The sequence below is a fragment of the Bombina bombina genome, chromosome 4 (assembly GCF_027579735.1).
Source record: "Bombina bombina isolate aBomBom1 chromosome 4, aBomBom1.pri, whole genome shotgun sequence".
Lineage (NCBI taxonomy): Eukaryota > Metazoa > Chordata > Amphibia > Anura > Bombinatoridae > Bombina > Bombina bombina.
The window spans coordinates 508,451,855-508,473,691 of record NC_069502.1 but is presented as its reverse complement, the minus strand read 5'-3'; the positions used below and the strand labels follow the sequence as shown (position 1 = coordinate 508,473,691).

At 40.8% G+C, this 21,837-nt stretch overlaps 1 protein-coding gene across 1 annotated transcript in view; it reads left to right on the top strand.

Annotated features, from left to right (window-relative positions):
• The window catches only part of LMBRD1 (LMBR1 domain containing 1), an 810,247-nt gene that overhangs the window by 183,187 nt on the left and 605,223 nt on the right, over positions 1–21,837 (top strand). The window contains exon 4 of the mRNA XM_053710415.1: positions 3,287–3,384. Within this exon, the coding sequence (XP_053566390.1) occupies positions 3,287–3,384 (98 nt within the window). The remainder of the gene's footprint in view (positions 1–3,286; positions 3,385–21,837) is intronic.

The window sequence follows — 21,837 nt, the reverse complement described above, 5'->3', positions numbered from 1 at the left end:
TATGTCCTCTTGGACAGCTTTTTGATATGCATTTACAATTGGACCCCTGAAGTGAACAGGGTAAAAGGATGAACCATGCTTTTTAGGGTGCTTTAGTGCATTAAAGGATAAATCATTGTTATGATTTACATCAGGGTTATAGAGGTCCTCGAGTGAAGTGTAGATGCACAGAGCATACAGCATATATGTTATTGATATACAGATATTTACTTACTTGACAATACTATATATTTGAGGCTGGATTTTATATACTTTATTATTGGGGGCTATTTGGGTTTTATGTACCGGGTTCTCATTGCCAATTTAAATTAAAGCTTAAAGTTCTTCCTTAAAGGGACATGCCACCCACATTTTTTCTTTTATGATTTAGAAAAAGAATGCAATTTTAAACATCTTTCTAATTTACTTATATTATCTAATTTGTTTTATTCTCTTGATATTCTTTGATGAAAAGCATATCTAGATATGCTCACTAGCTGCTGATTGGTTGCTGCACATAGAAGCCTCGTGTGATTGGCTCACCATGTGCATTGCTTTTTCTTCAACTAAGGATATTTAAAAAATGAAGCAAAATAAATAATGGAAGTAAATTGCAATGTTGTTTAAATTTCTATTTTCTATCTGAATCATGAAAGAAAGATTTTGGGTTTAGTGGCCCTTTAAGACCAGCTCCTCTGTTCACGCTCCTCAGTTCTACAGGGCTGAGAGGAGCATATGCCGGTGCAGGGTGTGTGCACAAGCTATTGCAGATCCTGTGGACTCAAAAGGATTGCAAAGCAGGTAGTTTTACAGTGCACAGTGTTTGGGCTCACTTTCCTTCAGAAAGGAAGGAGTTAAAGATTATACCGCTGCTACTTTGGTTAGTGCATGGAAATAGTCCACAGCTGCATTCATTACTTTTGGGAAATAAGAGCCTGGCCACCAGGAGGAGGCAAAGGCACCCTAGCCAAAGGCTTAAATACTCCTCCAACTTCCCTCATCCCCCAGTCATTCTTTGCCTTTTGTCCCAGGAAGTTGGCAGAGAAGTGTCAGAAGTTTGTTTTCATCTCTTATAGAGGGTAGTACTCTTCGACATGGGACGGCAGTTTTAAGTAATCCTGTCAGTCTCTCAGTGAGGGCTTGGATGAAAGTTAGTTCGGAGATGCAGGAAGAGTCTTTCTGCGAAACCATCCCGACTCATTTTAACGACTCCACAAGCAATCGGCGTTGTCGAACTTCGCTTTGCTGCCTACTTTCTTCTCTCAATTTTTCTCTCATTTCCATGGCGGAGGCGAGGCTACTATCCGTCACACTTGAAGGGCCGTTTTCCTGTTCCACGGCGTAGATTTCGGTAAGATCGTTTCATCTTACTTCTTCATGATTGTACTGTAACTCATTTGCTCCTGCAAACTCACATGAAAAATACAGGGTCTCAGTTGGACTCCTTTAGTATCTTGGAATCAAGGGTCAATATCTCCTGAGGGGGATTATTGAACAGGTTTTTTTTTTTAATCCTGTATGTTATGTGATTCAATCTGCTTATGTGTAGTGTTAACTGGGCTTGTGGCTTTTGGAACTTAACAACTTTTTGAAGTGACGTGACCTTACGGTCGGGCGTGCTTTTTTTGGACTGTACGGTTCACCTTGTGACCTGGCATGGTCTCCCATTTCCTAATTCCTAACTAGTGTGGCGATGGAGAATTCTAGTCCGCTGGTGTCTGGTTTATAGGTGGTGGTGAGTGCCTCAACCATTGTGGGTGTCAGGTGCCGTTTAAATTGTTTTATTTTTAGTCAATTTTTTTCGTATCCTTTATCCAGTTGTGGTGGTGTTTCTCTTTTTTTTCCCATGAGGTTCACCTACTGAGCATTACCACCGTGATTACCTGGGACTTTTATCCTTTTTTGTTCACCATCACATTTGTTTTTGTATTTAAAAAAAAAAAAAAAAAAAATATATATATATATATATATATATATATATATATATATATATATATATATATATATATATATATATATGTGTGTTTATGTATGTATTTCATTAAAAGGAAGAATATATATTTATTTGAGGTTGTAGATTTAATTCCCTTTCTGTTATTACTCTTGGACTCCACAGCTTAGGTATTAGTTCCCATGTGTAATGGCTCTCAGCACCTGTATGAAAGAAACAATGATTTATACTTCCTTAAAGGGACAGTATACTGTAAAATTGTTTTTCCATAAATGTATTTTAAATGACTTGTTATACCAACTGCAAAGTATAAAACATTTGAGAAATTGCATTTTCGGGTTTATTTGTGTATCTGAAATAGCTGGTTTTGTGCTTTGAAACCACAGCCTATTACAATGGGTTGAGCTTCAGGTAATATCAGATCTGATTATGTTATCACTTTCATGTACACAGACTTGCTTCCTTATCTTATATTTGTCTGGAACTCCAAAGCTCAATACATAGAGAGAACAATGGAAAATTATAATTTTATTACTTAACTATCCTGTATCCTACTGAGAGTGTATTCTCTTCCGCTGGCTGTGTTTACTTAGGCTATTCAATAGCGTATACGCCAGTATCAAAACTTTCAGTATAGGTTGGGAAACCACAAGCTAAATCAGCTATTTCAAATGCTGAAATATGAGTAAAGGAGCTACTTGCAACCAATTTAATACACTCTAGCAGGTAAAAAGGATCATTGGGAATAATTTAAAGGGGAGAAAGTTTTTGGGTGAACTGTCCCTTTAATAAAATATTTTATTTCATGGTTGTCCACGAAACCCCACCCTTGTGTTTTTCTGAGGTTGGTTTGTTCTTCAGCACATCTTTTTTTCCCTGCTCCTTTTATGGCTTTTATTCCTTTCCACTTTGTGAGGTGGGGAGGGGTTTTATAGAACTATTGGGGTTTGGGACTCTTTGCCTCCTCCTAGTGGTTGAGAAGGGTAATTCCCATGAGTAATAAATTGTGGACTATAACCACATGAAATACATGAATTTGACAAGCAAGTATAAATTATGTGTTTTGTTTGGTTCTTTACCAAAATTACTCTTAATTCTAAATAAGAGGCATTGAATTAAACCAGAAGTGCACTTTCTGTTAGAATTTAATTTCTATTAATCCATTTTATTGCATATGAGTTTAAATACTTTCAATGTTTCATTCCATACAAGTGGGTTAGTTTAAAATGGGTTATTTCCCCCAGAAACCATAGTATATAGCTAATTGTAGCAATATTGCATGCTTGTGTTTCTCACTATTGTATAAATGGTTCTAGTGAACAATACATTTAATGAATAAATATTTTGTTTTTTCAGCTTTATATTCCATTATATTGTTCTGTGTGTTTTTATGGATTCCTTTTGTGTACTTCTATTATGAAGAAAAAGATGACGATGATGGTCGTCAATGTTCGGTAAGTTTTACTTAAATTGTGGTTATTATTTATTAGTAATATGCAAGCAGATTCCGTAGTGCTAAGTGCGGGGTAAATAAAGACAAGATATGTAAGCATACTGGGACAGATGGAATACTTTAACTTTGAAGCTACATTCGTATACCGATTTATTGGTGAAATACAATTAAATTAGAGGGCATCACCGAGGCATTATGTATAACTATTACAGGACTTTTTAAGAATGTTCATATTTATGCTCACAATCAGAATTAAACATCAATAATTATCAAAATGTTGCAACATAATCAATTGCCATAATCATAGACAACACAATGTACTGTTAATGTACAGACTGGTTTATTATTTTAATATCTATATCTATATATATATATATATAATCTTTTTGGCAAAATATATTCTAATCTGCTTTTCTTTCATGTAATTAGCAAGAGTCCATGAGCTAGTGACGTATGGGATATACATTCCTACCAGGAGGGGCAAAGTTTCCCAAACCTTAAAATGCCTATAAATACACCCCTCACCACACCCACAAATCAGTTTTACAAACTTTGCCTCCTATGGAGGTGGTGAAGTAAGTTTGTGCTAGATTCTACGTTGATATGCGCTCCGCAGCAGGTTGGAGCCCGGTTTTCCTCTCAGCGTGCAGTGAATGTCAGAGGGATGTGAAGAGAGTATTGCCTATTTGAATGCAGTGATCTCCTTCTACGGGGTCTATTTCATAGGTTCTCTGTTATCGGTCGTAGAGATTCATCTCTTACCTCCCTTTTCAGATCGACGATATACTCTTATAAATATACCATTACCTCTGCTGATTTTCGTTTCAGTACTGGTTTGGCTTTCTACAAACATGTAGATGAGTGTCCTGGGGTAAGTAAATCTTATTTTCTGTGACACTCTAAGCTATGGTTGGGCACTTTTTTAATAAAGTTCTAAATATATGTATTCAAACATTTATTTGCCTTGACTCAGGATGTTCAACATTCCTTATTTTCAGACAGTCAGTTTCATATTTGGGATAATGCATTTGAATCAAATATTTTTCTTACCTTAAAGATTTGACTTTTTTCCCTGTGGGCTGTTAGGCTCGCGGGGGCTGAAAATGCTTCATTTTATTGCGTCATTTTTGGCGCAGACTTTTTTGGCGCAAAAAAATCTTTTCTGTTTCCGGCGTCATACGTGTCGCCGGAAGTTGCGTCATTTTTGACGTTCTTTTGCGCCAAAAAATGTCGGCGTTCCGGACGTGGCGTCATTTTTGGCGCCAAAAGCATTTAGGTGCCAAATAATGTGGGCGTCTTATTTGGCGCTAAAAAAATATGGGCGTCGCTTTTGTCTCCACATTATTTAAGTCTCATTTTTTATTGCTTCTGATTGCTAGAAGCTTGTTCACTGGCATTTTTTCCCATTCCTGAAACTGTCATTTAAGGAATTTGATCAATTTTGCTTTATATGTTGTTTTTTCTCTTACATATTGCAAGATGTCTCACGTTGCATCTGAGTCAGAAGATACTTCAGGAAAATCGCTGTCTGGTGCTGGAACTACCAAAGCTAAGTGTATCTGCTGTAAACTTTTGGTAGCTATTCCTCCAGCTGTTGTTTGTATTAATTGTCATGACAAACTTGTTAATGCAGATAATATTTCCTTTAGTAATGTACCATTACCTGTTGCAGTTCCATCAACATCTAATGTTCAGAATGTTCCTGATAACATAAGAGATTTTGTTTCTGAATCCATAAAGAAGGCTATGTCTGTTATTCCTCCTCCTTGTAAACATAAAAAATCTTTTAAAACTTCTCTTTATACAGATGAATTTTTAAATGAACATCATCATTCTGATTCTAATGACTCTTCTGGTTCAGAGGATTCTGTCTCAGAGATTGATGCTGATAAATCTTCATATTTATTTAAAATGGAATTTATTCGTTCTTTACTTAAAGAAGTACTAATTGCTTTAGAAATTAAGGATTCTGGTCCTCTTGATACTAAATCTAAACGTTTAGATAAGGTCTTTAAATCTCCTGTGGTTATTCCAGAAGTTTTTCCTGTTCCTGGTGCTATTTCTGAAGTAATTTCCAGAGAATGGAATAATTTGGGTAATTCATTTACTCCTTCTAAACGTTTTAAGCAATTATATCCTGTGCCGTCTGACAGATTAGAATTTTGGGACAAAATCCCTAAAGTTGATGGGGCTATTTCTACCCTTGCTAAACGTACTACTATTCCTACGTCAGATGGTACTTCGTTTAAGGATCCTTTAGATAGGAAAATTGAATCCTTTCTAAGAAAAGCTTATCTGTGTTCAGGTAATCTTCTTAGACCTGCTATATCATTGGCTGATGTTGCTGCAGCTTCAACTTTTTGGTTGGAAACTTTAGCGCAACAAGTAACAGATCATGATTCTCATAATATTATTCTTCTTCTTCAACATGCTAATAATTTTATCTGTGATGCCATTTTTGATATTATCAGAGTTGATGTCAGGTTTATGTCTCTAGCTATTTTAGCTAGAAGAGCTTTATGGCTTAAAACTTGGAATGCTGATATGTCTTCTAAATCAACTCTACTTTCCATTTCTTTCCAGGGTAACAAATTATTTGGTTCTCAGTTGGATTCTATTATCTCAACTGTTACTGGTGGGAAAGGAACTTTTTTACCACAGGATAAAAAATCTAAGGGTAAAAACAGGGCTAATAATCGTTTTCGTTCCTTTCGTTTCAACAAAGAACAAAAGCCTGATCCTTCATCCTCAGGAGCAGTTTCAGTTTGGAAACCATCTCCAGTCTGGAATAAATCCAAGCCTTCTAGAAAAGCAAAGCCAGCTTCTAAGTCCACATGAAGGTGCGGCCCTCATTCCAGCTCAGCTGGTAGGGGGCAGGTTACGTTTTTTCAAAGAAATTTGGATCAATTCTGTTCACAATCTTTGGATTCAGAACATTGTTTCAGAAGGGTACAGAATTGGTTTCAAGATAAGACCTCCTGCAAAGAGATTTTTTCTTTCCCGTGTCCCAGTAAATTCAGTGAAAGCTCAAGCATTTCTGAAATGTGTTTCAGATCTAGAGTTGGCTAGAGTAATTATGCCAGTTCCAGTTCTGGAACAGGGGATGGGGTTTTATTCAAATCTCTTCATTGTACCAAAGAAGGAGAATTCCTTCAGACCAGTTCTGGATCTAAAAATATTGAATCGTTATGTAAGGATACCAACGTTCAAAATGGTAACTGTAAGGACTATCTTGCCTTTTGTTCAGCAAGGGCATTATATGTCCACAATAGATTTACAGGATGCATATCTGCATATTCCGATTCATCCAGATCATTATCAGTTCCTGAGATTCTCTTTTCTGGACAAGCATTACCAGTTTGTGGCTCTGCCGTTTGGCCTAGCTACAGCTCCAAGAATTTTTACAAAGGTTCTCGGTGCCCTTCTGTCTGTAATCAGAGAACAGGGTATTGTGGTATTTCCTTATTTGGACGATATCTTGGTACTTGTTCAGTCTTTACATTTAGCAGAATCTCATACGAATCGACTTGTGTTGTTTCTTCAAGATCATGGTTGGAGGATCAATTCACTAAAAAGTTAATTGATTCCTCAGACAAGGGTAACCTTTCTGGGTTTCCAGATAGATTCAGTGTCCATGATTCTGTCTTTGACAGACAAGAGACGTCTAAAATTGATTTCAGCTTGTCGAAACCTTCAGTCACAATCATTCCCTTCGGTAGCCTTATGCACAGAATTTTTAGGTCTTATGACTGCTGCATCGGACGCGATCCCCTTTGCTCGTTTTCACATGCGACCTCTTCAGCTCTGTATGCTGAATCAATGGTGCAGGGATTACACAAAGATATCTCAATTAATATCTTTAAAACCGATTGTACGACACTCTCTAACGTGGTGGACAGATCACCATCGTTTAATTCAGGGGGCTTCTTTTGTTCTTCCGACCTGGACTGTAATTTCAACAGATGCAAGTCTCACAGGTTGGGGAGCTGTGTGGGGATCTCTGACGGCACAAGGAGTTTGGGAATCTCAGGAGGTGAGATTACCGATCAATATTTTGGGACTCCGTGCAATTTTCAGAGCTCTTCAGTCTTGGCCTCTTCTGAAGAGAGAATCGTTCATTTGTTTTCAGACAGACAATGTCACTACTGTGGCATACATCAATCATCAAGGAGGGACTCACAGTCCTCTGGCTATGAAAGAAGTATCTCGAATTCTGGTTTGGGCGGAATCCAGCTCCTGTCTAATCTCTGCGGTTCATATCCCAGGTATAGACAATTGGGAAGCGGATTATCTCAGTCGCCAAACGTTAAATCCGGGCGAATGGTCTCTTCACCCAGAGGTATTTCTTCAGATTGTTCAAATGTGGGAGCTTCCAGAAATAGATCTGATGGCGTCTCATCTAAACAAGAAACTTCCCAGGTATCTGTCCAGATCCCAGGATCCTCAGGCGGAAGCAGTGGATGCATTATCACTTCCTTGGAAGTATCATCCTGCCTATATCTTTCCGCCTCTAGTTCTTCTTCCAAGAGTAATCTCCAAGATTCTGAAGGAATGCTCGTTTGTTCTGCTGGTAGCTCCGGCATGGCCTCACAGGTTTTGGTATGCGGATCTTGTCCGGATGGCCTCTTGCCAACCGTGGACTCTTCCGCTAAGACCAGACCTTCTGTCGCAAGGTCCTTTTTTCCATCAGGATCTCAAATCCTTAAATTTAAAGGTATGGAGATTGAACGCTTGATTCTTGGTCAAAGAGGTTTCTCTGACTCTGTGATTAATACTATGTTACAGGCTCGTAAATCTGTATCCAGAGAGATATATTATAGAGTCTGGAAGACTTATATTTCTTGGTGTCTTTCTCATCATTTTTCTTGGCATTCTTTTAGAATTCCGAGAATTTTACAGTTTCTTCAGGATGGTTTAGATAAAGGTTTATCCGCAAGTTCTTTGAAAGGACAAATCTCTGCTCTTTCTGTTCTTTTTCACAGAAAGATTGCTAATCTTCCTGATATTCATTGTTTTGTACAAGCTTTGGTTCGTATAAAACCTGTCATTAAGTCAATTTCTCCTCCTTGGAGTTTGAATTTGGTTCTGGGGGCTCTTCAAGCTCCTCCGTTTGAACCTATGCATTCATTGGACATTAAATTACTTTCTTGGAAAGTTTTGTTCCTTTAGGCGATCTCTTCTGCCAGAAGAGTCTCTGAATTATCTGCTCTTTCTTGTGAGTCTCCTTTTCTGATTTTTCATCAGGATAAGGCGGTGTTGCAAACTTCTTTTGAATTTTTACTTAAGGTTGTGAATTCCAACAACATTAGTAGAGAAATTGTGGTTCCTTCATTATGTCCTAATCCTAAGAATTCTAAGGAGAAATCGTTGCATTCTTTGGATGTTGTTAGAGCTTTGAAATATTATGTTGAAGCTACTAAGTCTTTCCGAAAGACTTCTAGTCTGTTATCTTTTCCGGTTCTAGAAAAGGCCAGAAAGCTTCTGCCATTTCTTTGGCATCTTGGTTGAAATCTTTAATTCATCATGCCTATGTCGAGTCGGGTAAAACTCCGCCTCAAAGGATTACAGCTCATTCTACTAGGTCAGTTTCTACTTCCTGGGCGTTTAGGAATGAAGCTTCGGTTGATCAGATTTGCAAAGCAGCAACTTGGTCCTCTTTGCATACTTTTACTAAATTCTACCATTTTGATGTATTTTCTTCTTCTGAAGCAGTTTTTGGTAGAAAAGTACTTCAGGCAGCGGTTTCAGTTTGAATCTTCTGTTTATGTTTTTCATTAAACTTTATTTTGGGTGTGGATTATTTTCAGCAGGAATTGGCTGTCTTTATTTTATCCCTCCCTCTCTAGTGACTCTTGCGTGGAAAGATCCACATCTTGGGTAGTCATTATCCCATACGTCACTAGCTCATGGACTCTTGCTAATTACATGAAAGAAAACATAATTTATGTAAGAACTTACCTGATAAATTCATTTCTTTCATATTAGCAAGAGTCCATGAGGCCCGCCCTTTTTTGTGGTGGTTATGATTTTTTTGTATAAAGCACAATTATTCCAATTCCTTATTTTATATGCTTTCGCACTTTTTTCTTATCACCCCACTTCTTGGCTATTCGTTAAACTGATTTGTGGGTGTGGTGAGGGGTGTATTTATAGGCAGTTTAAGGTTTGGGAAACTTTGCCCCTCCTGGTAGGAATGTATATCCCATACGTCACTAGCTCATGGACTCTTGCTAATATGAAAGAAATGAATTTATCAGGTAAGTTCTTACATAAATTATGTTTTTTATATAAAATACAGTACAGGGGTACTTGTAAAACTCGTTAACAGTCAAGTTTGATTCACCAAATATAAAGCATCCCTCATTTGCACGTTTCTGAATAAATGTAAACCATGAGGCTGCTCATCCAATGAATGGAAGTGTTTATATAACTTTTAAAGTAGCATTATGTATTATTTATTTGTCTCTCTTATGGCCACCCATGAAAGTTTTTCAGAAAAGATTAAGTTAATATATACAAAATTGTAAAATGTGTTACCTGAAATGGTTGCATTTCTTTACATTTGTTAAATAAAACAATGGCCTAAGAAATGGTTTCAATTTTATCTAAGTGTATGAAGTTAATTTTATGATGCTTAAATAAATACACATAATTGATTCATTTTAGTGCAGTCAGTTTGTATAGATAAGTTCCTTCCCTTTCGTTAATCTTTGTTAGTAAGTGTCAAAACAAATTAGTCATGCTGTTGCTAAAATTGTTCCTGGCCATTTCACCATAGTGCTTTGTTTCTGACTTACTAAGGGAAAATCTACTATATCCTCTAAAGCTCATGTACAGAGTAAATTTATATCTGTGTCAATCATCTAAGTCAGTATCGCTCAGTGGGCAATGAATTTCATAAATCACTCAATGGAAAGCATTTTTGCATGCTGAATCAGCTTAATTGAAGAATAATAATTGTAAGGGAGGTGGTGTACTGTATGATCACTAAACTATTCCATAAATTGGTGGTTTCTTATTAATATATTGTTTATCTTTTTGTCAATTCTAGATTGTCAATAAAAATATGTATTAAATTATATATTATTTTTACATTTATGCTGCTAGGAACATTAAAATTGTTGCAAAAGTTTATTCAGTTAAAATTGTTCTTTTCCTCATAAATGGAAAGAGTCCACAGCTGCAATCATTACTTTTGGGAATTCAGAACCTGGCCACCAGGAGGAGGCAAAGACACCCCAGCCAAAAGCTTAAATACCTCTCCCACTTCCCTCATCCCCCAGTCATTCTTTGAATTTCGTCCCAGGTGGTTGGCAGAGAAATGTCAGAGGTTTCGATAGTCTCTTATGGAGGGTAGTTCTATTCGGTATGGGACTGGACTTTTAAATAATCCTGTCAGCCTCTCAGTTAGAGCGTGGATTAAAGTTAGTGTCCGGAGTTGCAGGAGAGTCTTTCTGCGAACCCATCCCGACTCAAGTCCATGGCAGAGGCGAGGCTACTATCTGTCACATTTGAAAGGCTGTGTTCCTTTTCCACGGCGTAGATTCTGGTAAGATCGTTTCATTTTACTTTTGTTATGATTGTATTGTAATACAAATGTTTTCTCCAACATTAGTGTGTCCGGTCCACGGCGTCATCCATAACTTGTGGGAATATTCTCCTCCCCAACAGGAAATGGCAAAGAGCACAGCAAAAGCTGTCCATATAGCCCCTCCCAGGCTCCGCCCCCCCAGTCATTCTCTTTGCCGCTCTGAACAAGTAGCATCTCCACGGAGATGGTGAAGAGTATGTGGTGTTTAGTTGTAGTTTTTTATTCTTCTATCAAGAGTTTATTTTAAAATAGTGCTGGTATGTACTATTTACTCTGAAACAGAAAGAGATGAAGAGTTCTGTTTAAAAGAGGATTATGATTTTAGCAGCAGTAACTAAAATCAATTGCTGTTTCCACGCAGGACTGTTGAGCTGAGAGAACTTCAGTTGGGGGGAACAGTTTGCAGACTTTTCTGCTCAAGGTATGACTAGCCATTTTTCTAATAAAACTGTCTAATGCTGGAAGGCTGTCATTTTTCCCTCATGGGGATCGGTAAGCCATTTTCTTAGACTTAGAAAGAATAAAAGGCTTATTATGGGCTATTAACTGGTGGACACTCTTAAGGGCTAAATCGATTGTTTATTTAAGTTATTTTTGAAAGTTTGAAGTAATTTTCACACTTTTATTGTTTGGGGAACGTTTTTATCGCCAGGCAATAATTTAGACACCTTCCCAGTCAGGAAGGGCCTTTCACTATAGTAGGCAGAGCCTCATTTTCGCGCCATTATTGCGCAGTTACTTTTGAGTACAGTGCATGCAGCTGCATGTGTGAGGGTCTGGTATCCACTGAAAACGTTCCTAGAAGGCTTGAATTGGTATCGTATACCCCCTGGGATTGGTGAAGTCGCAACAAAGGCTGTGGCTGGGACTGTAGTGGGGTTAAAATTACAAACGGCTCCGGTTTCCACATTTTAAGGGTTAACAGCTTGAAAATTGGGGTGCAATACTTTGAATGCATTAAGACACTGTGGTGAAAATTTGGTAAAGATTGGATAATTCCTTCATAGTTTTTCACATATTCAGTAATAAAGTGTGCCCTGTTTAACATTTAAAGAGACAGTAACGGTTTTGTTTTAAAACGGTTTTTGTGCTTTATTAACCAGTTTAAGCCTGTTTAACATGTCTGTTCCTTCAGATAGATCATGTTCTGTATGTATGGAAGCCAATGTGGTTCCCCCTTCAAACATATGTAATAATGGTGCCATAGCGTCCAAACATAGTAAGGACAGTACTGTCACAAATAGTAAGGTTGCCCAGGATGATTCAGATGAAGGAAGTAGAGATAGTTCTACATCATCTCCTTCTGTGTCTATACCAGTTATGCCCGCGCAGGCGACCCCTAGTTCTTCTAGCGCGCCAATGCTTGTTACTATGCAACAATTGACGGCAGTAATGGATAACTCCATAGCTAATATTTTATCCAAAATGCCAGCATTTCAGAGAAAGCGCGATTGCTCTGCTTTAAACACTGTAGAGCAGGAGGGCGCTGATGATAATTTTTCTGTCATACCCTCACACCTGTCTGAAGTGGCAGTGAGGGAGGGTTTGTCAGATGGAGAAATTTCTGATACAGGAAGAATTTCTCAGCAGGCAGAACCTGATTTTGTGACATTTAAATTTAAATTAGAGCATCTCCGCGCATTACTTAAGGAGGTGCTATCTACTCTGGATGATTGTGATAATCTGGTCATCCCAGAAAAATTGTGCAATCCTAGAGGTCCCGGTGCACCCTGATGCCTTTCTGATACCTAAACGGGTGGCGGAAATAGTGAATAAGGAGTGGGAGAAGCCAGGCATACCTTTTGTCCCTCCTCCTATATTTAAGAAATTGTTCCCCATGGTCGACCCCAGGAAGGACTTATGGCAAACAGTCCCTAAGGTCGAGGGGGCGGTTTCTACACTAGCCAAGCGCACGACCATTCCCATTGAGGACAATTGTGCTTTCAAAGATCCTATGGATAAAAAATTGGAGGGTTTGCTTAAAAAGATTTTTGTACAGTAAGGTTACCTCCTTCAACCTATTTCGTGCATTATTCCTGTCACTACAGCGGCGTGGTTCTGGTTCGAGGAACTGGAAAAGTCGCTCAGTAGGGAGACTCCGTATGAGGAAGTCATGGACAGAATTCACGCACTTAAGTTAGCTAATTCCTTTATTTTAGACGCCACTTTGCAGTTAGCGAGGTTAGCGGCGAAAAATTCAGGGTTTGCAATTGTGGCGCGCAGAGCGCTCTGGCTCAAGTCTTGGTCGGCGGATGTATCTTCCAAGACAAAATTGCTTAATATCCCTTTCAAAGGTAAGACCCTTTTTGGGCCAGAATTGAAAGAGATTATTTCAGACATCACTGGGGGAAAGGGCCATGCCCTCCCACAAGATAGACCTTTCAAGGCTAAGAATAAGTCCAATTTTCGTTCCTTTCGCAATTTCAGGAACGGACCGGCTTCCAACTCTGCAGCCTCTAGACAAGAGGGTAACGCTTCCCAGACTAAACCAGCTTGGAAACCAATGCAAGGCTGGAACAAGGGTAAACAGGCCAAGAAGCCTGCTGCTGCTACCAAAACAGCATGAAGGGGTAGCCCCCGATCCGGGACCGGATCTAGTAGGGGGCAGACTCTCTCTCTTTGCTCAGGCTTGGGCAAGAGATGTTCAGGATCCCTGGGCACTAGAAATAGTCTCTCAGGGTTATCTTCTAGAATTCAAGGAACTACCCCCAAGGGGAAGGTTCCACATGTCTCACTTATCTTCAAACCAAATAAAGAGACAGGTATTCTTACATTGTGTAGAAGACCTGTTAAAGATGGGAGTAATACATCCAGTTCCAACTGTGGAACAAGGTCAGGGGTTTTACTCAAATCTGTTTGTAGTTCCCAAAAAAGAGGGAACTTTCAGACCAATTCTGGATTTAAAAATTCTAAACAAATTTCTCAGAGTTCCATCGTTCAAAATGGAAACCATTCGAACAATTTTACCTACAATCCAGGAGGGTCAATTTATGACTACCGTGGATTTAAAGGATGCGTATCTACATATTCCTATCCACAAAGATCATCATCAGTTCCTAAGGTTCGCCTTTCTGGACAAACATTATCAGTTCGTGGCTCTCCCATTCGGGCTAGCCACTGCTCCAAGAATTTTCACAAAGGTGCTCGGGTCCCTTCTAGCGGTTCTAAGACCAAGGGGTATTGCAGTGGCACCTTATCTGGACGACATTCTTATCCAAGCGTCGTCTCTTTCCAAAGCAAAGGCTCATACAGACATTGTTCTAGCCTTTCTCAGATCTCACGGGTGGAAGGTGAACGTAGAAAAGAGTTCCCTGTCTCCGTCAACAAGAGTTCCCTTTTTGGGAACAGTAATAGATTCTGTAGAAATGAAGATCTTCCTGACAGAAGTCAGAAAGTTAAAGCTTCTAAACGCTTGTCAAGTTCTTCACTCTATTCTGCAGCCTTCCATAGCTCAATGCATGGAAGTAGTAGGGTTGATGGTTGCAGCAATGGACATAGTTCCTTTTGCTCGGATTCATCTAAGACCATTACAACTGTGCATGCTCAAGCAGTGGAATGGGGACTATACAGACTTGTCTCCAAAGATTCAAGTAGACCAGATGACCAGAGACTCACTCCGTTGGTGGTTGTCCCAGGATCACCTGTCTCAGGGACTGAGTTTCCGCAGACCAGAGTGGGTCATTGTCACGACCGACGCCAGTCTATTAGGCTGGGGCGCGGTCTGGGATTCCCTGAAAGCTCAGGGTTTATGGTCTCGGGAAGAGTCTCTTCTCCCGATCAACATCCTGGAACTGAGAGCGATATTCAATGCTCTCCGGGCTTGGCCTCAACTAGCGAAGGCCGGATTCATAAGATTCCAGTCAGACAACATGACGACTGTAGCTTACATTAACCATCAGGGGGGAACAAGGAGTTCCTTGGCGATGAGAGAGGTATCCAAAATCATCAAATGGGCGGAGGATCACTCCTGCCACCTATCTGCAATTCACATCCCAGGAGTAGACAACTGGGAAGCGGATTATCTTTCCATCCGGGGGAGTGGGAACTCCACCCGGAGGTGTTTGCCCAGTTGACTCAACTCAATTATGGGGCATTCCAGACATGGATCTGATGGCGTCTCGTCAGAACTTCAAAGTTCCTTGCTACGGGTCCAGATCCAGGGATCCCAAGGCGACTCTAGTGGATGAATTAGTGGCGCCTTGGTCGTTCAACCTAGCTTATGCGTTTCCACCATTCCCTCTCCTTCCCAGGCTTGTAGCCAGGATCAAACAGGAGAAGGCCTCAGTGATTCTGATAGCTCCTGCGTGGCCGCGCAGGACTTGGTATGCAGACCTGGTGAATATGTCATCGGCTCCACCATGGAAGCTACCTTTGAGACAGGATCTTCTAGTACAAGGTCCATTCGAACATCCAAATCTAGTTTTCTCTGCAGCTGACTGCTTGGAAATTGAACGTTTGATTTTATCCAAGCGTGGGTTTTCAAATTCAGTGATAGATACTCTGGTCCAAGCCAGAAAACCTGTGACTAGAAAGATTTACCATAAAATATGGAAAAGATATATCTGTTGGTGTGAATCCAAGGGATTCTCCTGGAGTAAGATTAAAATTCCTAAGATCCTCTCCTTTCTCCAAGAAGGTTTGGATAAGGGATTGTCAGCGAGTTCTCTAAAAGGACAGATTTCTGCTTTATCTGTCTTGTTACACAAACGACTGGCAGCTGTGCCAGATGTACAAGCTTTTGTACAGGCTTTGGTCAGAATCAAGCCTGTTTACAGACCCTTGACTCCTCCCTGGAGTCTAAATTTAGTTCTTTCAGTTCTTCAAGGGGTTCCGTTTGAACCCTTACATTCCATAGATATCAAGTTACTATCTTGGAAAGTTCTGTTTTTGGTTGCTATTTCTTCTGCTAGAAGAGTTTCTGAATTATCTGCTTTGCAGTGTGATCCACCCTATCTGATATTCCATTCAGATAAGGTTGTTTTGCGTACCAAGCCTGGTTTTCTTCCAAAAGTTGTTTTCAATAAGAATATTAACCAGGAAATAGTTGTTCCTTCTTTGTGTCCGAATCCAGTTTCAAAGAAGGAACGTTTGTTACACAATTTAGATGTGGTCCGTGCTTTAAAGTTCTATTTAGAAGCAACAAAGGATTTCAGACAAACTTCTTCTTTGTTTGTCGTTTATTCTGGTAAGAGGAGAGGACAAAAAGCTACTGCTACCTCTCTTTCTTTCTGGCTGAAAAGCATCATCCGATTGGCTTATGAGACTGCCGGACGGCAGCCTCCTGAACGAATCACAGCTCACTCTACTAGGGCTGTGGCTTCCACATGGGCCTTCAAGAACGAGGCTTCTGTGGATCAGATATGTAAGGCAGCGACTTGGTCTTCTCTGCACAATTTTGCCAAATTCTACAAATTTGATACTTATGCTTCTTCGGAGGCTATTTTTGGGAGAAAGGTTTTGCAAGCCGTGGTGCCTTCCGTTTAGGTAACCTGATTTGATCCCTCCCTTCATCCGTGTCCTAAAGCTTTGGTATTGGTTCCCACAAGTTATGGATGACGCTGTGGACCGGACACACCAATGTTGGAGAAAACAGAATTTATGCTTACCTGATAAATTACTTTCTCCAACGGTGTTTCCTGTTGGGGAGGAGAATATTCCCACAAATTATGGATGACGCCGTGAACCGGACACACCGTTGGAGAAAGTAATTTATCAGGTAAGCATAAATTCTGTTTTCCAGAGAGGAAATGTTTATTATGTGATTATACCTGCTTATGTGTAGTGTTGCTTAGACTCATGGCTTGTGGAACATAACGGCCTTTATGGTTGAGCGTGCTTTTTCTGGACTGCACGGTGCCCCTGGTGACCGGGCGTGGTCACGTTTTGACTCTCAATTTCCGCATTCCTGACGGTGTGACGATGGAAGAATTCTGGTCCGCTGGTATCTGGTTCATAGAAGGTGGTGCCCCAGCCATTGTGGGTGTCAGGTGCGTTTACACTTTCTTATTTGGTCTGTTTTTTGTATTCAATATCCCTGTTATGGAGCATTCTGATATTGTGGAGACGGATGTGTCTGCGTCAGTTTCTGTTTCCGGTGAAGAATACGAATTGGGCCGGGTGATACATACCCTTCAGTTATGTTCCAAATGCCGTTTTAGAGTGCTCAATTCCGCAGGATCGGGGAATCAAGGGATCCGCTGAACCATCCACCTCTGTGGGTCCAGTTCCCCTGAGAAGCAAGTTCCCTACCACCAACTCTTACTACGCATGCAGGTAACGCAGATTTCTTCTATAAGATACGACGAGGCCACGGATTCATCGTTGTGGGATATTATCCTCCTAACAGGAAGTGGCAAAGAGCACCACAGCAGAGCTGTCTATAAAGCTCCTCCCTTGACTCTACCCCCCAGTCATTCTCTTTGTCTACTCTAAGTAATAGGAAGGGTAAAGTGAAAGAGGGGATAAAATGTTAGTTTTTATTTTCTTCAAGCAAGAGTTTTTTTATTTTAAATTGTACCGGTGTGTACTATTTTCCCTCAGGCAGCAGATGGATGAAGACTTCTACCTGGAGGCTGATGATCTTAGCAGTTTTGTTACTAAGATCCAGTGCAGTTTCCACAGAATGGCTGAGGAGTACTTAAGAAACTTCAGTGTGAGGAACGTTTTTCATGCTATAAACAGTGAGGTATGTTCAGTCATTTTATTCTGGAGAGACTGTGTTATTTCAGAATTGGCTGACAGTATCCCCATGAGGGAGAGGGTAAGCAGTAATTCTAAAGTTTAAAGAGGGGTATTACTGAGCTTGCATATATGGGCTATAAAAAAATGGTTGACACTGATGTTAGAATGTTTGTGGGCAAACGTTTAGATGACTGGGAGTGCAGATAACGTTTTTTATGAGAGACGTTTTTATGCTTTATTGAGAAGGGTACACATGGCTTCATTTATGGGTATATGAACCCACATGGCTAGGTTTTAGACCGCTCTAGTGCGGTTAATTTAGGCTGTGAGACATTGAGGGAGATGGGTGGGGCTTATTTTCGCGCTATAGTTGCGCAGTTGTTTTTCTCAGGCAAGCAGCAAGCTCCAACTCCGGTGGGCCTTTGTGAGCAGTATTGGGCCAAATCGAAGGTTTAACCCGGTTTTACGGACCCCTGAGGGCAGGTAGGCGCCACAGCCCTGCAGGGGGTGCTTTTTATTGAAATAAAAGTTTTTATAATTTTCCATTTTTTCTGTTAAGGGTTAAGTATTCCTTTCCTTGTGGGGCAAACTTAGCTGCAAAGTTGGGATGCTTCTATCATAAAATTGGGATAATTTTATTGTTTTCAATCAGTTTTGGAAAAATTGTATGCCTTTTTTCTCTTAAAGGCCCAGTACCGTTTTTTCAGATTGTTATTTTTTCACTAAATAAAGTGTTTTCAAGCCTGTTTGTGGTCATTACTAGCCTGTTTAACATGTCTGACATTGAAGAAAGCCAATGTTCCATGTGTTTAGAAGCCATTGTGGAACCCCCACTTAAAATGTGTCCCTCATGTACTGAAAGGGCCTTACATTGCAAAGAACATATTTTAGCTGATAAAAGTATGTCTCAGAATGATTTTCAGTCAGAAGAGAATCAGGTTATGCCATCTACTTCTCCCCAAGTGTGACACCCTTTAACGCCCGCACAAGCGACGCCAAGTACTTCTAGTGCGTCTAATTCTTTCACCCTGCAAGATATGGCCGCAGTTATATCTACTACCCTCACAGAGGTATTATCTAAACTGCCTGGTTTCCAGGGGAAGCGCAGTAGGTCCGGTATGAGAGTAAATGCTGAGCCCTCTGACGCTTTATTAGCCATCTCCGATGTACCCTCACAATGTTCTGAATTGGGGGTGGGGGAATTGCTGTCTGAGGGAGAGCTTTCTGATTCTGGAGAGATGTTCCCTCAAACAGACTCAGATATGACGGCTTTTAAGTTTAAGCTTGAACACCTCTGCTTGTTGCTCAGGGAGGTTTTAGCGACTCTGGATGATTGTGACCCTATTGTAATTCCACCAGTGAAATTGTTTAAAATGGCTAGATATCTAGAGGTTCCTACTTACACTAATTTTTTTCCGGTCCCTAAGAGGATTTCGGACATTGTTACTAAGGAATGGGATAGACCAGGCATTCCGTTCTCTCCCCCTCCTACTTTTAAGAAAATGTTTCCCATATCTGACACCATTCGGGATTCGTGGCAGACGGTCCCTAAGGTGGAGGGAGCTATTTCTACCCTAGCTAAGCGTACAACTATACCTATTGAGGACAGTTATGCTTTCAAAGATCCTATGGATAAAAAATTAGAGGGTCTTCTAAAGAAAATATTTATTCATCAGGGTTTTATTCTGCAACCTATAGCGTGCATTGTTCCTGTAACTACTGCAGCTGCTTTTTGGTTCGAGGCTCTTGGAGGAAGCTCTTAAGGTTGAGACCCCATTGGATGATATTTTAGATAGAATTAAGGCTCTCAAGCTAGCTAATTCTTTTATTACAGATGCCGCTTTTCAACTGGCTAAATTAGCGGCAAAGAATTCAGGTTTTGCCATGTTAGCGCGTAGAGCATTATGGCTTAAGTCCTGGTCTGCTGATGTGTCATCAAAACCTAAGCTATTAGCTATTCCTTTCAAGGGTAAGACGCTATTTGGGCCTAAACTGAAGGAGATCATTTCCGACATCACTGGAGGAAAAGGCCATGCCCTTCCTCAGGATAAGACAAATTAATGAGGGCCAAACAAAATAATTTTCGTTCCTTTCGAAACTTCAAAGGTGGTCCCGCTACCTCCTCCCCTGCCACAAAGCAGGAGGGGAATTTTGCTCAATCCAAGTCAGTGTGGAGACCTAACCAGACCTAGAATAAAGGTAAACAGGCTAAGAAACCCGCTGCTGCTACCAAGACAGCATGAAGGGGTAGCCCCCAATCCAGGACCGGATCTATTGGGGGGCAGACTTTCTCTCTTTGCTCAGGCTTGGGCAAGAGACGTTCAGGATTCCTGGGCATTAGAAATTGTGACCCAGGAGTATCCTCTAGAATTCAAAGATTCTCCTCCAAGGGGGAGATTTCATCTTTCACGGTTGTCTGTAAACCAGACAAAAAGAGAGGCGTTCTTACGCTGTGTAGAAGACCTATATACTATGGGGGTAATCTGCCCAGTTCCAAAAGCAAAACAGGGGCAGGGGTTTTACTCCAATCTGTTCGTGGTTCCCAAAAAAGAAGGAACCTTCATACCGATTTTAGATCTCAAGATCCTAAACAAATTTCTCAGAGTCCCATCCTTCAAGATGGAGACCATTTGGAATTTTACCAATGATCCAGGAAGGTCAATATATGACCACCATGGATTTGACGGATGCGTATCTTCACATTCCTATCCACAAAGATCATCACCAGTTCCTCAGGTTCGCCTTCCTGGACAAGCATTACCAGATTGTGGCTCTTCCTTTCGGGTTGGCCACAGCTCCCAGAATTTTCACAAAGGTGCTAGGGTCCCTTCTGGCGGTTCTAAGGCCGCGGGTCATAGCAGTGGCGCCCTATCTGGACGATATCTTGATTCAGGCGTCATCTTACCAACTAGCCAAATCTCACACGGACATCGTGTTGGCTTTTCTAAGATCTCACGGGTGGAAGGTGAACATAAAGAAGAGTTCACTTGTCCCTCTCACAAGGGTTCCATTCCTGGGAACTCTGATGGACTCGGTAGACATGAAAAATTTTCTGACGGAGGTCAGAAAATCAAAGATCTTAACCACCTGCCGAGCACTTCATTCCATTCCTCGGCCGTCAGTGGCTGGTGTATGGAGGTAATTGGACTAATGGTAGCGGCAATGGACATAGTTCAGTTTGCTCGCTTGCATCTCAGACCACTGCATCTATGCATGCTCAGACAGTGGAATGGGGACTATGCAAATTTATCTCCTCAGATAAATCTGGATCAAGAGACCAGAGACTCTCTTCTTTGGTGGTTGTCACAGGATCATCTGTCCCAGGGAATGTGTTTCCGCAGGCCAGCATGGGTCATAGGGACGACGGACACCAGCCTATTGGGCTGGGGTGCAGTCTGGAATTCCCTAAAGGCACAGGGTGTGTGGACTCAGGAGGAGGCTCTCCTTCCAATAAATATTCTAGAACTTAGAGCGATATTCAACGCGCTTCAGGCGTGGCCTCAGCTGGCTTCGGCCAAATTCATAAGATTCCAGTCGGACAATATCACAACTGTAGAATATATCAATCATCAAGGGGGAACAAAGAGTTCTCTAGCGATGATAGAGGTTTCCAAAATAATTTGATGGGCAGAGACTCACTCTTGCCATCTATCAGCAATCTATATCCCAGGAGTGGAGAACTGGGAAGCGGATTTTCTAAGTCAACAGACTTTTCATTCGGTGGAGTGGGAGCTCCATCCGGAGGTGTTTGCACAATTGATTCATCAATGGGGCACACTAGAATTTGATCTGATGGCATCTCGTCAGAATGCCAAACTTCCTTGTTACGGGTCCAGATCGAGGGATCCCCAAACAATACTGATAGATGCTCTAGCAGTACCTTGGTCGTTCAACCTGGCTTATGTGTTTCCTCCTTTTCCTCTCGTTCCTCGTCTGATTGCCAGAATCAAACAGGAGAGGGCTTCGGTAATTTTGATAGCACCTGCGTGGCCACGCAGAACTTGGTATGCAGACCTGGTGGAAATGTCATCTCTGCCACCGTGGAAACTGCCACTGATTCAGGACCTTCTCATTCAAGGTCCATTCCAGCATCCAAATCTAGTTTCTCTGCGGCTGACTGCCTGGAGATTGAACGCTTGATTTTATCTAAGCGGGGATTCTCTGAGTCGGTCATAGATACCT